The following is an 18,253-nucleotide window of genomic DNA, read 5'->3' as shown; positions in this document are numbered from 1 at the left end:
AACATAAACACACAGTACACGCTCCATGCTTTTACCAGTCTAAGCAGATTTAAACTCAGTTCTTAAAACTCCATATTTATCATGGCACATACACTTTCATTCATAATGAATGGTGCCAAACTACATAAACACAGTTACACTGTCTGATTTATGTTATTTATGCTAAAAGAAAGAAAAGAAAGCTTTGTAAATCAACTGAATCAAAAAGCTTTTGTCAACAGACAAAGAAATTAAATAATGTAGAGAATTCAAAGAGCAGAGTAGTCAGTTTCTTTTTGTTACGCATTTTATGCGTGTTCCTGTTTTAGTTTTACATTACTAAATAATTTGTGCCAGCCAACAATCGACCTGTGTCTGCAAACTTTGTCTTTGCTTTATTTCACGCCTGTCTAGTTCAGTGGCTGTATTACAGGCCTCTTTGTCACCTTGTACCTGTTAGTCCACCTGTCAGCCATTTTCTCTATCTGTCTGCTTAACTGCTGACTGACGTTGCTCTGTCTTTATTTGCACTCATCAATCCTTTCTCCACACTGGTTTATAATCCAGGGTGTCTGTCTAATACATTCACCTTGCTCCACTCTGTGAGGAGCTTAAACAACAAACTCAACTGTCTCACTCCATACAGCTTATCCAAACTCACTAAAGCACTTCTGCAAGCCATTATATTTGACTTGGTTAGAACAAAAATTGAGAAATACTAACATGTATATAAGCTATTAACAAGTATTTAGGAGCAACTTAACATCCACCAATCCCCCATTATAGTCATATTAAAAAGTAAAAAAAAAATAGCATAATTAATTACAATAAATAACAAAAGTCAGTTGATCCTTAGCAATGTAGCCTGTAGAAGAGTTCAGCTATAATGTGTGAAAAATGCAGTGTCGGAATGTTTTATGACCACTACTAAAGTAGTTGACTTCCAAATGTGGACATATTGTGGTCCAATTTAACACATTAAAAAAACATCCTCATTTCCTCCATCAGAGTTTGGTTGAGTTCCTGCCTCCTGCCTTTGAAAGGACAAGGCTTGAGCATGTACTCCCCACTGCTGAAAGGATCATTGGCTGTCAGCTGCTTTCCATCAAGGAGCTTCAAGACACCATAGAGGATAAAAAAAAAGGGTAAAATTGCCACCGACCTTGCCAAACCAGGCAACAATCTGTTTGAGAAACATTCCTCTGGGAGACAGTACTGGTCCGTTAACACCATGATCACCCATCACCTCAATAGCTTATTCCCCATGCTCCGTCATCTTACTCTACCACTCCTCCCAAGACTGCCATGCAAAGAAATACTTCTCTTAAGACATACTCATCCTTATCCTCATCTAGTAGAGATGACTGTATTACTGCCGCCATGCTATTCCCTGACACCTAAGTGTTTTTTTGCAACATTTTTTCAAACTTTTAAAGTGTCTACGTATATGACCCTGAGTCACTTCAGGATTTGTTCACTATGTCACTTCACAAACCTTTTTATTTTTATTTCAGAACCTAATTGAGCCAATGCACAATATGCCATGTTTTCTTCAAATTCATCCATACTGTGCACTACAATGTTGTAGTTTATTTTTGCAATATTATAACTTTGTATCTCTCCCTTTCATAATAAACAACATAAAAATTTAAATTACATGACAGCTTGTAAAATAGAGCTCCAGCCAAGACTCCATACCTTCTCCTGTCTTGCAATATGCCATCGTGGATCATTGCTTACCAAGTGTTCAAGTGTTATAGTGTGAAAGTGGAACTGAAAAGGTATTTTGCAAAAAAAACATCATGGTTTCCATAATTCCTTATAAAAAAAGGTTGAGATTTGTATGGTACAGTTCCCTGTGTATCCCCCATTTCCCAGGCTTGCCTTCTTCCTCTCCATCCCATCTATCCTCCAAGTCCCTGGCTCAAAGTGAAAGCCATAGTTAATGTAGTGTAGCAGCCAACAGCACACAGAGATTTCACCTGCATGTACCGACCAGCTCAGTGTTACTCTGTGTTCAGAAACCCCCACACATTTCTCCCCTGCTTGCTTTTCCCTTATCCCTCTCTGTTCCCTTGGCTTTTGATTTGAAACCTGCCTCAGTTTCCCTCGTTTGCTTTGTGTTCTCTTGGGCTGAATCTCATTTTGAGAGATTGTAAAGTCCAAGCTTTTTGTCGGGCTCTGTGTCATGTGTAATGTCTGTCCCGTCGCATCCCACCAACAGTAAGTACTGACACAGAAGCAAGTTCGGCTTTGTTACCGCTCTGTGACTATTTACACTTCCATCTTAAAAGCACAACAACTCTGAACCCCCATTCCGTTTTAGTACCTTTCACACAGAGAGCGAGGCGGCTTAAAGGCGCAACAGTTCTGCCTTGAACATGCTGTGTGAACAGGGCCAGTGTGTGTGTGTAGTGATGGCAAAATGCGGTCTTGGAGACACCTATTGTAGCAGGAACTACCACAGGGGGTAGGGAAAAGACCTTGGCCTCTCTAGTTAGTTAATCTAGTTAGTTGTGTAGCTGAGATCTAAATGAAGGCCGACTTCAAAGACAGGTAGGGTCCGAGCAAGGGCTCCAGAAGTAGAGGGGGTAAAGTGTGTGTGTGTGTGTGTGTGTGTGGGGGGGGAAGTTATTTTTTGAAAATAGTCAGTTAAGTGATTTGTTCATGCACTGCGTAAAATCATTAAATGTTAAAATCACTGGTCTAGAAGACAATGCACATTAGGCCATTAGTAGTTTTCAATGGGAAACAAATGATAGGAAATCTAAATAAAGCAGTTTCTGGAGTCTGCACTGAGAACATTTTAAAGAGAGGATAGAAGGGAGGGGAAAACATTGATATGAACTTTGCACTATGAGAAAATGAAATGGACCAACAGTCCAAAAGGAGGTGTTAACACATCTGGTATTAGAGGAGATTCCCCTGAGTCTGGAGTAAGGGAGAAACATCAAACATCCGCAAACGAGAGTCAGCCCATGTAGCTCCCTGGCTGTCTTTCAGAGCCTCCCTGCTCTCCTGTTCACCCTTCACTCCCTCTGCTTGACTTGCAAATCTTCCCCACCTAAAAATAAAATACCAAACTTTGGGTTTGTACACTTTCACTCTGCATCTGACTTTACAGTTTAGGCCTTTCTCCTACCTATCCTTCTGCTCTGTTTCAACCTTCCTCTCCCTGCCTGAGGCATTTAAAGCCTGAGCTTGTAACTTTTGTTAGGAAGCTATTAGGGAATAACCAAGCATAAACGGTAGTAACTATAGAAAGGGGCACTGTTCATCCATCCATCCATCCATCCATTGTAAAAGCTTGACTACCAGAACACGTTTTCCCAATGACTGGTGCTTGCTCTCCAGCAGGGAGTGAAGCTTGATTGCCACCTGTCTATGTCATACTGTTTTTTATGCTGCCATGGAGTCCATGCTGACATAAATTAGTTATGCCTAAGTGTCAAGGCAAGCCGAAGGAGGAGTAGGGTAAGGTAAGTGCGACCTTAAATGACTTTTCTATCAATTTAATGCGGTAGTGATGTTTTACATGACAACTTGGGTTGAGGCCAAAGTGGGTAGCAAAGTAAAAATGTAATTTCAATAGATGCTAAATGGTGAAGGGGTTTGAAGCACTGTATTTCTTTCTACTTGTGAAAGGTATTTTTTCAGTAATGTTAAAATTTTGGCATGGTGTAATACATTTCAGCTATGAAATGCAAAGTCTATTTTTTTCTCCCAAGGAGTTGCAGTCTATCTCCCTTTTTTGTTTTTTTTTCAGTGACAGGTAAATTTAACATAAAGTGCCAAGAGTAGTCACCCACTAAAACTTCATATTTGATTACTCTACAATGTTGAGTACCAGTGGATACATTAGGATTTACTGACCCTGATCAATTGAAAATAAATACCTTTTAAATGCCCATATTCACAACTAAACCTAATTTTCAGGGAGGCTTTATGGAAAGGAGATAATAAATACCATTTTGTGCAACTGCCTCTCATCTCAACACTGTTCTGCTGTTAGACCAACATCCTTATCTCTTTGCTTTGTCTTTTCCCTCAGCCTTTACCTCTGACTTTCCTTATCCCTGCCCCAAGCATTTTACTGTCATATGGCTCAAAGGCAGAAGTCCCTAAAATATTGATTGAAACGGACTGCAGGCCTGTTTCTTGTATGTCCATGCCTGGAGAATTAAATCATCAGCTAAAGTCATGGCTGAAAATGTTCAAGTACCCAGCTCTAGGGATCTGAACCTAAACTTCGGAAGTTTACCTCCATATAGGAAATAAAAGGCTTTAGGCCCTGAAGCATCGGTAGTCCTTCTGACTGCATATTGCTGTCTAAATCGTCTATTCCTTTAGAACTAAGTGCCTATCTCTGTCCACAACTCTTTTTCTTTATTTCCCTCCTTCTCTTCCTCTCTTTTAGTCTTTGTTCTCTCAAAGCCCGAGGCTTCGCGTTCCCAGAGTCCCAGCAGAGAGCTTAACCAACACTTGTAGAAAACCAACACTCTATAAAAGGCTTGGCACCTTTTAGGTGTGTATCACCTTCCACATCTCCCCAAATCTTCTCCGGCTTTTAGTTCCCCCTACACCCACTTTTCTCTGACTTTCACATACTGTACCTTACCTTCTCTCCACTTCCGTACACTCCCTTCTTTCTTCTTTTCTTCCTACTTTTATGACCTATTTTGATCTTGACCTTCCTATGCCCTGATCTGCTTTGAAATTGTCTAAACTGCACATACTACTTGATGGTTATCACTCAGTTGAAATAAAATAATTTTAGTCCCAAGCACATTTTCCTCCAATCCAAGAGTGCTGGGATTCTAACAGTGACCACCTGCTGTGTTGTATTTTGACTATGTTGTTGTGCCAATGTCCACATCTATTGAGCATGAAATTCCCCTCTGACAAAACAACTTAAAAAAATACGGGAGTTGTGTCTGATGATGAATAGCTGGCTTGAAGACATTTCCATTACGCAATGCTTCCAGTGGACATTGAAACTACGACGTGACTATAAAGAAGACGAAGCTGCACCGCAACTGCATGAAACGGCAACATCCAGTGGATCCCCGGGTTATGATGCTACACTGTTTTCCACACCATACTGTGCAACATAATTCTTAGGTTAAAGTAACAAACCCTGAGTTGAGTTGCATGACTTTCGCACGGTATATCAAAATTAAAGCCAAAATACTGTGCATAAAAGTGAGATGTAACTTATGTTCTTAATTCCTTTCATTTATGGGTGGCTGCCCTCTCTCTGCTCTGACAGTGAGTTCTGAGTTTTACCAAAAAACCTTAACGTGAGAATGGTTGGCTATCCAGAAAAACTCTTAGGTTTAGTCCTATAAAAATGTCTTTGAAGTAGTCAGTCGTACCTCCACATTCTAAATGCTGTTAGATCGTCATATCTCCCTCTGCTTTGCTTTACGTTGCATCTCTCTGTCTCTCGTTCTCAAATTTCCATAGCTAAAGATATTTCACCTCCAGTGTCCTCTGAGGATGCAAACTACTACTCTGGGGTCACACATGTTTGTAAAAAGGTTTTTACACCATTTTCAGTTGTTTTTCTGTTTATTTTCTTTCCTGGCTGCCTTTTACTCTGCCCTGCAAAATCTGCTATGCCTTTAGATCTCTGTCCCTATCCCCTCTCTACTTAGCTGTTTCTGTTTTTTTCTTACATATTCACAATCTTTTATCTATTTTTCTCTCTTGCACTCTGAACGATTTAACTCTGGAAGAGACAAAGTAAGACATGACCTACCTGTATACAGCTTAGACCTTTGGTGTTTGGCTCAGTGTACCGGTTTGCCTCCATTCCTCCAAATATGCCTTCATCGTCAACTTTCCCATGTCTCTCTTGGCACAGCTTTTATGTATTTTTCACCTCCTCTTTCACCTCCCACCAGCTTTCACCCCTGCGGGTTGTTGAAAAAATATATCCATCTATGCATCCATCTCTCATTTCTTGTTCTCCTTTCCCTGTCTCTATAAACAACTTCATGCTCTTCAATTTCTTCATGCTCTCCTCTCTCCTATTTTTCCTCCCTCACTGAATTTTGCCTCTTGCAGTTCAGGGTCAATATGGTAACTCGTCACTTCTAGGTGAGGTCCAAACAAACATCCATGTATGAGGCCTATGGGTTTGCCTTGGCTCCTTAACCTTGCTTTCTTTTGCCCATTCACACTGCCACCACAGGTCCACTGTGTTTTTTGTGTTATTATTTCTTTCAGCCATGTCCTTACAAAATATTGGAAGTAATAATTTTTTGTTAATATTTTCTGTATTTTTAAACATATAAGAGGAAAAAATGTATAGGCTATCATCAAAAATATTGATCTGCCCTGTCAAGTCTTTTCCACCTCTGCAAAGGGGCAGATGCAACAAGGTGAGGTGACACTCTTCACTGTAACATCGGCACGCACAATACGGTACACACTCTTCTTCTTTGTATGAACCCATAAGATCACACACTGTCAGAGCTGTTGACATTTTCATACTTTTCCCCGTGTTATGGGGAGATAAAAAGAAGGGAAAAAGAGCCTCATCTGGCCCATTACTTACTAATGAGCAAATTGTCAGGAGTTATATGTCAAGGTATTTATTTTTGTCTTTAAATTATAAACACTAATTATAAGCACTACGGAAGGTGACAGAGACGTTAATGATGATGAAGATGTTTAATAACCATGGAAACAACCGGAAATCCAACACTTTAGCACATGGCACAGATCCAGGACACTGCATCATATATGGACTGCATTATGACAAACTCCATAAAAAAAATATACACTAAGCATGCAGGTAATGGACAACAGGCATGAAGGGCTTAGCTGACATTTTAGAGAATTGGCCCCATTGACCACTATAGCCAATATGTGACAAATATTGTCTTTGTGAGGTGAATAGCTGTATCCCATGTGAATGCACTGAACTGACGTACAGTATGTTACAAACAGCTAGTCGAGAGACACGGAACTGTTTCTGTGGAGGCAACGCTTCTCACATAATAATATGCAGAACTTTAACTTGTGTGAATAGTGAAATGTAACCTATGATCATGTTTAAGGCCTTTTATCATTTTCACTTAGTTTCACTTTTATCAAATAAAGCACATTTGTCTAAAATATCAGCACTTTTATTGTTCTCTCCTAATAAAAGACTGGCAACCTAGCATCACACTTTAAAACGGCTCTTTCATTTGCCTATAACCTTTTACTATTGTGCCTCAGGCGCCTCTTGTCATTGGCTAAAAGCAAAACAAAACAAATCATCTTAATGTCAACAGTGTTATTAGCACTAAGTGTTACTTCCCACATTTGCTCAACAAGGCCAGTGTTGCTGGGGTTCTGACTGGATTATGGGGCAATGTCCCTGAGCAGGTAACAGTAACTTGTCACTCACATTTTTAATATACGTAAACACAAGACACCTTAGGACAGACTGAAAAAAAGGAAAAGAGAAAACAGAGTAGGAGTCATAAAAAAAGAATAACAGTAAAGAATGGAAGATGGAGGGAGAGGGAGAAAGATAAACTATGAGAGGAGGAAGAGAGAGATAATAGAGAGAAAACATGTGTTCACAGTGTCCGGAACGCACCAGTAGAGCTGAAAATAGGGATTGGGACAGTTGCGTAGTAGCTTCATTTAAGAGGACACACTCGACTGTCTGTTCTCTAAAGAACTCTCCTTGTACAGAGGCGAGGCCTTTTGGGAACATTGCTATCATCTTAAAAGGCCATCTCTGTCTCTCTCTACCTCACATTCTTGCTTTCTCTCTCTCTCTTTTGCACTCTTTCTTTCTCCCTTCTCTCCTTAAGCAGGGGGTGAGGCCATTAGGGAACAATGGTGATATCTTTAAAGGGCCTTCTGTGGCTGAGAGAACAGCACTGCCAAAACCCAGAGGATCCATGTGCTGAATCAGTGGTCACAGAGCACAGAGGGGATAGAGGGATTTAAGTGGGGTACGTGTGTGTGTGTGTGTGTGTGTGTGTGTGTGTGTGTGTGTGGGGTCTATTGTGTAAATATCTTAGTGTGAACTATACCCCATTTGGGGACACATTCTGGATTTAAACCAGTTGATTGAAGGTTGTCTAGCTAGAGAAAAAAATGGTGTTCCTACTTTCAGTCTTGATTAGGGTTAGGTTAAGGTCAGAGTAAATGCCTTTTCCCAATAGGCATGAATATAGTTGTTAATTTGCATGCAACTTTAAAGAAGTTGAATCCGTAGTGTGTATTGGAGGCTTCCCAGTAGTGTAGAACTTTGGTGCAGAAGAAAAATAACCAAAAAACACATCAGATGATTCAGATTTCAGTATGTGAAAAGGCCTCAATCAACAAAATCCTGCAGATGTTGGTTCGATCAAACAACTTGCAGTAAGCAAACAAATTTTATATTCAAACAAATATGTGCTAACAATCTATGATTAAGGAGCGATGCTGTCAGATCCAGATTCAGCGCCTCATGATGAATGTGTTTGTGACTAGATTTCTAAATACATTTATGAACATATTGACACGACATTGTTGCCCATGCAGTGCTTGTGGGGCTCTAAGGTGTGGGACTAGCACTTCCAGTAGGGCCACATTAGCCACTATTCAATATTAATCCAATTTTAACTGCTTGATAGAGCTCGCTAGTTAGAACATATTTTTATAGCACATACTCAATACACTAATACAATGCTTTAATGCCTTGGAAGATTAAGCTCAAGCCTGCAGAGTGCATTGCAAAACAATTCCACTGCAGAGATCCCATTGGAGATCAATGCATACAACACATTAATTGTGTTAATTGACTACAATGAGTGAGATGGAGCCCCATTATGGCTATAAGGATTAAATCAACACAGAATCACCTAAGACAGAAAACCATTACACTGTTTTCTATAAGCTGAAACTTTTAGGCATGTTAGACTTCTGTCCACCCACCGATGAGTAATGTCACAGCTAGTGTTTTCCATTAGCTAGCAAAATATCTGGTGTTAAATCACTCATTAGGAGGTGATCCAAAATGCAAAATGCTTAAAGTTCCAGCCCATTAGGAGCAGTGCACCAGCAGTGGATTCCACTTTGACTCGGTTAAATTACCTTTACACATAAAAGTGCCAGAGCACTGAAGGTGGAGCAGGTCCATGAGGGGAAAGTAAGAGAGAGACAAGTATAGTGACATCCAGTCAATCTTGGGTTATGAAATGCACACCCGACCTAAACAGGCTCTTGGCAGTATAATGGCGTAAACTGACAGGGCATGTGCTTTTTGTGAGTTTGATTAAGTTTGTGACCCTACTTCCAAAGAGAGGGACAGCTGTGTAACTAGACATGATGATAGGTTGGGCTCAAAAAGTACAAAATATGACAGACACACAGACCACATGCACACACACAGACACATTATGCACACACCTATGCACACACAGAAAAAAGCAAAGCTATATTTCTGTAGGAGGAAGCTACAAGACTGTAGAAACAGAGTGGCACTTTATAAAAGGGATAAAGGATGTTTCTAGTCTAATGTTAAAGTTAATGGACTGGAAAGAGAGAGGACGAAAAGACAGAGAGGGATAGAGAAGCAGGGTAAAATGAGACAGCATGCACACACGGATACAGACTGATGTGTCACCAGCATAAAGATGCATAAAGATACAGGTGTGTGTGTGTGTGTGTGTGTGTGTGTGTGTGTGTGTGTGTGTGTGTGTGTGTGTGTGTGTGTGTGTGTGCCTTTTTTGTGTTCCTGTGCATATGCCATGTCTGCCTGTGTTTGTTTGGCAGAAAGAGAGAGACAGCAAGAGAGACAAAGAAACAGCAATGTTTCTGACTTAACCATACATCCATTAGCTCCCTAATGTCCTACCATGCTGAGAAAACATCGCTACCATTACATTAGATACATTTGAAATTCACACAACATCAGTTTCACAGACCCACTGCCCAACAAAGGCAAAACGCAGTAACTTCATATTTGGTCAAAATTGTGTTATAACCTGTATCTCACTTTCTGACATCTGTATATATATATATATACAGGGCTTGACATTAACTTTTTGAGGCACTTGTCCTTCGGACAAGTACATTTACGTTTCACTTGTCCCTGAACAAAAGTCACTTGTCCGGGTAAAGATTCATCATTTTATAATTTCTTTTGTGTTTTGCTAATGCAGAATTTGAAGAAACCATTGAAAGCATCCAAACACTATCAACATTAATACAATTCAGTTTAAACAGTAGAAACAAATGTGTCCCAAGAATAGATTTCCCCTTCAACAAGAAAAAAGGATCTCCAGACTCATAATACAAAATTATACTTTGCACGCCGGTGTGCAGAAGTTAATATATTGAGATTCTAAGTGAATATTTTAAAGTTTCTCATTACTTTCAGATTCCTAGTCAATATTCTAAGTTACTATGTCAATATATTGAGATATTCTGAGTTACTAAGTCAATATATTGAGATACTGAACCAATATGTTGAGTTACTAAGTCAATATATTACGATACTAAGCCAATATATTGAGATTAAGTCAATATTTTATAGTTTCTCATTACTTTGATATTCTTTGTTTATATTCTGAGTCAATATATTGAGATACTAATTCAATATTTTGACCAGAGGTAGTGGTGACTTGAACTTATACTATATCTAAAATAATTTTGTAGACATTACAATGGATTTCGCCACTAAATGTTGGTGTCAGCGTGTTTTTTTTTTTTTTCTACAATTTCACTTACCAAGGGATCCTTTAAAAAGGTGTAGCTACTTTACAGTTGATTATTACCTGATATTTAATCCGCTACAAACGAGTAGCGGAGCAGCTAGTAACGTTACGAGGCAGAGAGCCAGCCGTCAAGAGTCAAATTAACTTCGTGCTTCATCCGCACAAAGCACACTTCTATCGCCACGAGTGACAGCTTTATTAGGCTCGTTTTCTGTGAACGATGTGGGGACGGGGTAACGTTAAAGCGTAGTTAGCATGCTAACGTTAGCTAACTATCACCGGCTGCCTGGCTTGCTGGTTCCGCCGTGCTTTCATGCTGTATCGCTTACAGAGAATGAGCTGAACAGTGGACTGGGTCTAACGTCAGCGGTCCGCTCTCCCGCTGCTGCTGGGTCTAACGTTAGTTAATGTATTTGTTTCAAATCGGTAAAGTAAAATCTGTAACATAAACGGAATGAGTGGCACATAATAACGTATATAATGCTTCATCCACACAAAGCACATTGCTATCGCCACGAGTGACTTCTGTTTTCAGCTTGTTTTCTGTGAACGATGTGGCGAGGAGGTAACGTTAAGGTGGAGTTAGCAAGCTAACACCGGCTAGCTCGCCGTGCTTTCATGCTGCTTCGCTTTCGGAGAATGCGCTGAACAGTGGGCTGGGTCTAACGTTAGCGGCCCGCCGACCCGCTGCCCGGGATTGTGGGGTAAAATATGTATTTGTTTCAATTCTGTAACATTGACAAAATGAGTGGCATTTTGTTTTGTTTGAGTTTTAACTTGTCCAGTGGGGCAAGTAAATTTCTCTTCCACTTGTCCTACAAAAAATCCACTTGTCCCGGACAAGCGGACAAGCCTTAATGTCGAGCCCTGTATTATATATATATATATAGTATATAGGGGTGCTAATTTTAGGATGTAGTTTCAAGTTATTTGTTGTAAGATTCTCAGCAATTGCAGAAGTCATTGTCACTGGTTCTGGTGTCTGGGTTTTCGGCAGTAAGTCGGACTCGTTTCAGGTGAGGGTTGGCCTCCGCCAGGGCTGCGCTTTGTCACCAATCCTGTTTGTAGCATTTATGGACAGGATATCGAGGCGTAGTCGGGGTGGAGAGGGGTTGCGGTTCGGTGGGCTGGGGATCTCATCGCTGCTCTTTGCAGATGATGTGGTCCTGATGGCATCATCGGCCTGCGACCTTCAGCACTCACTGGATCGGTTCGCAGCCGAGTGTGAAGCGGTTGGGATGAGGATCAGCACCTCTAAATCTGAGACCATGGTTCTCAGCAGGAAACCAATGGAGTGCCTACTCCAGGTAGGGAATGAGTCCTTACCCCAAGTGAAGGAGTTCAAGTACCTTGGGGTTTTGTTCGCGAGTGAGGGGACAATGGAGCGGGAGATTGGTCGGAGAATCGGTGCAGCGGGTGCGGTATTACATTCAATCTATCGCACCATTGTGACGAAAAGAGAGCTGAGCCAGAAGGCAAAGCTCTCGATCTACCGGTCAGTTTTCGTTCCTACCCTCACCTATGGTCATGAAGGCTGGGTCATGACCAAAAGAACGAGATCCAGGGTACAAGCGGCCAAAATGGGTTTCCTCAGGAGGGTGGCTGGCGTCTCCCTTAGAGATAGGCTGAGAAGCTCAGTCATCCTTGAGGAGCTCTGAGTAGAGCCGCTGCTCCTTCGCGTCGAAAGGAGCCAGTTGGGGTGGTTCGGGCATCTGGTAAGGATGCTCCCTGGGCGCCTCCCTAGGGAGGTGTTCCAGGCACGTCCAGCTGGGAGGAGGCCTCGGAGAAGACCCATGACTAGGTGGAGGGATTATATCTCCAACCTGGCCTGGGAACGCCTCGGGATCCCCCAGTCGGGGCTGGTTAATGTTGCTCGGGAAAGGGAAGTTTGGGGTCCCCTGCTGGAGCTGCTCCCCCCGCGACCCGACACCGGATAAGCGGATGAAGATGGATGGATGGATTGTCACTGAATATCTTGGGTCTAAGGCTCCCTCCAAAAAGAAAATCAGTCCGCTGTGCTAGTTTAAATGTGGTGTGGCAAATCATGGCATGAAAGCAGAGTGAAAAGTGTATAAGATCATGGAGTTTTTATATTTGAAAAACGTTTTATCAACCGACTGCAATAATGTTAACATGCAAAGGCAAAAAGACAAAAGTGAACATTTATTCATGTTAAACTTGCATTGATCTGCAACTGTCTATTCAAACTCAAAATAAGCACGCTCAAAGTAACGTGCCGTGTTCTTATGGCCAGCCAGGCAAAGCAGTCTATATTAGGGTGACCATATTTTGATTTCCAAAAAAGAGGACACTCGGCCTGGCCTTGAGACAAATCCAGAGAGTGGTGATTCTCAGAGGTTAATGAACATGCTTTATTATGCCTCAATTGTGCAAAAATAACTTCTGTAATAAAATAAAATCTGTAACATGTAACAAAATAATAGCTGTCTTTTAAAATAAATAAATAATATGAAATAATGTTCTAAATATGACCTCTTCTGTGTTAGAAAATCCAGCTTCAACAAAATATCTCTTAATACCTTTTCAATGTAATTACATAAATAATAAAGACACTGAAACATATGTGCCAGCTTTGCACACGGTGCACTCCGCCTCCACTTGTCCGGTCCCGACCGGGACGGTATGTGGGACATTTTTTTTGCAGTTCAACTGTGAAGCTGCACTAGTCTTGCTTTATGGTTGTAAGTGGACTGATGTTTATACTTGTGCGCTAGTGTGTGCGTCGAGACGGCGTGTGTGTGTGTGTGTGTGTGTGTGTGTGTGTGGGGAGTGGGTGATATAGAGCGGGGGAGAAGTGAGAGTGACAGCGAGCAAGTCCTACCGACTCTAGAGTCATAGTGAGAGAAACAAAGTGTCTCCCCTGTGTTTTCTGACCACGGTGGGAAATCTTTAGCAGGAAACGCTTCGGCATTTTGTGTGTAATGCTGCTCCGCTGTCTGCCCTGGTCCCTGTCTGTCTGCCCTGGTTCCTGTCTGTCTGCCCTGGTCCCTGTGTATGTGCGCGTCGCAGAGCCGCTCACAAGGCAGCCTCTCGGGAATTACGTAACACAACAAAGTAGCCTACCGTAGTATTGTGTTGAGCAAAATGCCAGTCAATTTAAGTACACGCTTAATGGTCCCATGAAAAACATTTTAATGAATTTATAAAACCCCCCCTGACGCCCTGGACAGTAGGTAAAAAGTGGACATGTCCGGGCAAAAGAGGACGTTTGGTCACCCTAGTCTATATGTATTTTTTCATAAAAGCAGTCTCTGCTGTCACACCTCTATCTCTCACACCTATGTGAGGGAGCAGTTCTGCTAACATTAATGTATGCAAATAAATACAGACATTGCAAAGGCAGTTAAGTGATATAAACTCTTGAGTCCTATTTGTCTGAGATCGAGCCAAGACAGAGTAAAAATGAGTATTACAACACTGACGGAGGCTATCAAACCAGCTCAGTCAACAGGAAGTGCTCGCAGGCCGTGTTGAGACTGTGAACAAAGACGAAAGAAAAGACGGAGGGCTAAGGGCTAGGCTAAAACTCCTTATTGGCTTTACTACGCAGAATTATCCTCGCCAATGTACGGTCTCTGGCGGAAAAAATGGATGAACTGCGGCTGTGTATCGCAACTCATAAATGGATTATGGAGATTATCATGATTTTCACAGAAACAACATGGTAAGAACATTGGCATTCACAATAGTGCTATTGTGCTAAAGGGGACGCTGACGTTATCTGCTCCGGTCTCATTCATAGTGCGCTCCATTTGTACTCGTAACTTGGACTTTCTAAGGTCAAAGTCGGAAACATGCCCCCTGTCCTTGGATTTCCGAGCTCGGAACTCGGCAACCACCGACTACCCCGAGCTAAAAATCCAACATGGCTGCTCCATGCATCAACAGTTGTGAAAGCTGTAGTAACATACAGTTATAAGCACTTCTGAGTTATTTGTGTCTCACTAAATCAGTCTTACACACAGTGCTGTCCATATTCTATCTGTGGACAATGTTGTTACGCTGTCTGTATGCACAAAAACTGGTATTGCTAATAATGGCTAACATGGCTAGAGCTAATGAAAACAATGAAAGTCCGACTTGTATTCACCACTCGGGTGTGACGTCATTCCCAGCTTCGGCTTCCGAGTTCCAAAGTAAACGGAACGAGTCTTCTTATTCACTGAAGTTTTACGGCAGCTGGCATCCGCAATGTTGCATTGCTGCCACTTTCTGGAACAAGTCCATTACTTTATCATGACAATTCAATGAGATATTAGGCAATATCTAGGTATGTGTGTCGATTTTGGAAGTTAAAATTGTGATTCTTACATGAATTGATTTTTTCCAAAATCCCTAAAATCAAATCATGATGGAGAAGGATACAAAAAAAAAACTAACCTCCTCCTAGAGGTAGGTAGATAGATAGAGGTAGGTAGATAGAGCTTTTCTTCCAAATATGGTATGCTCATGAATATTTAGATGAGCTGCGCGCTGATTGGTTGAGCAAATTGCCATACGCACACATTAGAGACGCGCACTTATTGGTTGAGCGAATCGCCATACACACACATTAGAGACACACGCTGATTGGTTGAGCGAATCCCCAATACACACACATTAGAGACGCGACAGAATCTCATATTTCAGACACTGCAATGTTTCGTTACCAAATTCACTTCTGAGACTTTTTTATGCGAGAAATCAACTATATAAAACTCAAATATGGGCCGTTTTACGAAAATTGATGGCTAACTGCAAATTTGGTAAGACGTGTCAGACTTTAGGAGCTCCACACAGTCTGACGAGAAAGCTGCAGCCTGCTGGGCTCGATACCCAGGGCAAAGTCACCCTTTGTGGATACTGCACTACCGGGGCTCCGCGGCCGGCTGCCAGCATAACTAATATATTTACAGTTTGAATTTCGTCACGCCACTTATATAACATCTACCCCAATGTCTTATAAAGCTAACCATTGTGTCCGATTTGATTTTAAGGCATTTTTATGAACGTGAGGCGTCTTGTTAGGACGAACAGCTGCTAGCTATATGTCTCATTGAATACAATGGGAAATGATTGCGGCTAGCTAGCTACACTTTTGGAATAACTATAGTATATTTACAGTTTGAATTTCGTCACGGCATGAATATTACAGGTTCCCCAAGGTCTTACAAAGATTAGCTAACACTAGCTCTCATTGATGGACTCCAGCTCACCGCAGGCTCTATCAATGAGACTCGCGGACAAGAGGCGTTTATTTCCCTGATTGTTTGTTTAAATAACTCAACACACATATCCATTATAAGATTGACTGGAACCTGCTGGCTGCGGTAAGAGATTGCGGGCGTAACCGCGCTCTCAGTCACTCACCGGCCGGCTGGTAGCAGGAAGAGGGGAGGGAGAACAGCAAGCTGCAGGCCCTGGAGCTCTGTCGGGGCAGCGGCGTTTGGTAGTCCAGTCACACAGAAAAGGGTGAGTTTGCACCGGTATTGAGCACCGGGCCACCGGCCGAGCTCAATCGAGCTCACAGCAGGCTGCTGTCTGTGATGGAGGACAGGCAGGGCGGCGATGTAGCAACCCAGGCAGCACCGGCCGCTGAACTCCGACACACAGTCGGACAAAATTTGCAATTAGCCATCCATTTTCGTAAAACGGCCCATATTTGAGCTTTACATAGTTGATTTCTCGCATAAAAAAGTTTCAGAAGTGAATTTGTAACGGAATAGCAGAGATCTGCGTGACCTAGCTAGATTCAGAAGACTACCTGATCTCAGGTCAGTTGTGTAGCCTATGTAAATGTTGGGGCGTGACCATTCTCTTAATACACCCATGGGCTGACAAAGGTTCCGGTTTTTGGGAGGTTTACGTCAACTTCCAGCTTTGTTGAGATTCGCCCGTTTTCAGCTGCAGTTTCAAAATATGAGATTGTCATAGTAAAGGGGTGTCAATGGGATTTTGAGCTTGTATGTATGTCCTATTTACCCACCGAACTGTCGTTATTCAACTATGACAGGGTAAAATCGGTTTTGCATTCTATATTGGCATTAATGATTGCCTAGTTGATTATTTCCTTACCAAAGTCAGAATCATAGAAGATGATGAACTTCTGCCAGCTGTACTCAGACACCACTTGCATGATGACCTCATTGAGATAGACGGGTGGGCGGACCATTAGGGTGTAGTCATCTGTTCCAGGGATGCGACCGGTTGGCGGACAGGCGGAGCGAGGTGATCCCGCTGGGGAGCGCTGGATAAAGAGGTGGGGGATGTGCATGGCATCGGCCAGAGTCTGAAGGCTGCCTGCAGACATGCAGCCGATTGAACTGACCAGAGCCAGGATACCACGGTTCATCAGCTCACAGGCTGGATGGAGGGAAGGAGGGAGGTAACAGAGAAAGAAGGAGCAAAAATAAAAGAGAAACATGTTATTTTTCCAAGCATACAAGGGAAATTATGCTTTGGTGAAGAATCACCAGTGGTAAGAATATCCATTACGACTGTGGGCAGTACCAAGTCACAGTTTTGATCATATTAATTATTTGTGGTAAGAGTGCAAAAAGGCAAATAATTGTTATTCTACAGGTCACCACACTGCAGCACCAACTAAAGAGACAGGGACAATTTTTAGCGAGCTGTTCCTGCATGTTTCCACATGCGTTGCATAGTTATTTTAAGGACCAAAGATGTTACAGTCATACACAACCTGCTCTGTGGTAACTAGAAACAGACAGACATGAAAACAGAGAGGGAGGAAACTGGATAAAGAAGTATACATATATAGGTAAAGGTATATAGCAGCAGAGTAAGAACATATCGTGGGTTACATGTAAAAACCTATTAAAAAAATCTACAACACAAAAGAGACTTTATTTCTGCACTACTCCATTGTCAGTAAATACAGGCAAGACTTTAAGAACCTGAAAACACTCAGCTGAAGCTGTCACATAGAGGACTGTGAGTTATTCTATCAATGGATGGAGACATGGACATGTCATGATAAAAGTAGTAAAGAAGAGGGGTTGATGTGTCACCTTCCAATAAAACTTGAGTGTCTTTCAATTCTTGTGTGCTATTTTGATTGACAAACACATCCGTTTCCAATTTTTGATACTGACAAATGCAAACGTCTGCTGACAGAAATCACTATGCTAGCTACTGAATCAAAGTTAAGTCAAGTCTTCAGCCTGGATTGTAGCAAAGTTGTGTCAATGTCCACATTATTGATTGACCTCCAGGCTACTTCATGAACAATAACACAATATAAAGCAGTCTATTGTCGAACATTGTTAGACTATGATTCTGTAAAAAGTGAATTCATAGTTGTATTATAAAACCATGTTGTAAAATATGCCCTTCTTGCCAGTGACTATCCACAATCTTCCAGTTATTTGTGATCTAGTGTTTAAATGTTTCTCAGCTCTAAGACACTATCTGTGCTTAGTTCACCTCCCTTCCACTTTTCATCCTTGCTAGACCTCTACTTCTGTCAAAAACACCTCTACCTCCTACCCTCTCAACCCACTCCCCTGTTATCTCCCCTCTTGTCCCCTGTTACAGCCCCT

At 41.8% G+C, this 18,253-nt stretch overlaps 1 protein-coding gene across 1 annotated transcript in view; it reads right to left on the bottom strand.

Moving 5' to 3' along the window:
- LOC114555092 (glutamate receptor ionotropic, delta-2) overlaps positions 1–16,894 on the bottom strand; it is a 235,516-nt gene extending 218,622 nt beyond the window's left edge. The window contains exon 1 of the mRNA XM_028577198.1: positions 16,767–16,894. Coding sequence (XP_028432999.1) covers positions 16,767–16,863 — 97 coding nt within the window. The 5' untranslated portion in view covers positions 16,864–16,894. The remainder of the gene's footprint in view (positions 1–16,766) is intronic.
- Between the last annotated feature and the right edge of the window lie 1,359 nt (positions 16,895–18,253).

This window comes from Perca flavescens, chromosome 5 (genome assembly GCF_004354835.1).
Source record: "Perca flavescens isolate YP-PL-M2 chromosome 5, PFLA_1.0, whole genome shotgun sequence".
NCBI classification, from domain to species: domain Eukaryota; kingdom Metazoa; phylum Chordata; class Actinopteri; order Perciformes; family Percidae; genus Perca; species Perca flavescens.
This window is presented reverse-complemented; position numbering and strand designations above follow the sequence as displayed.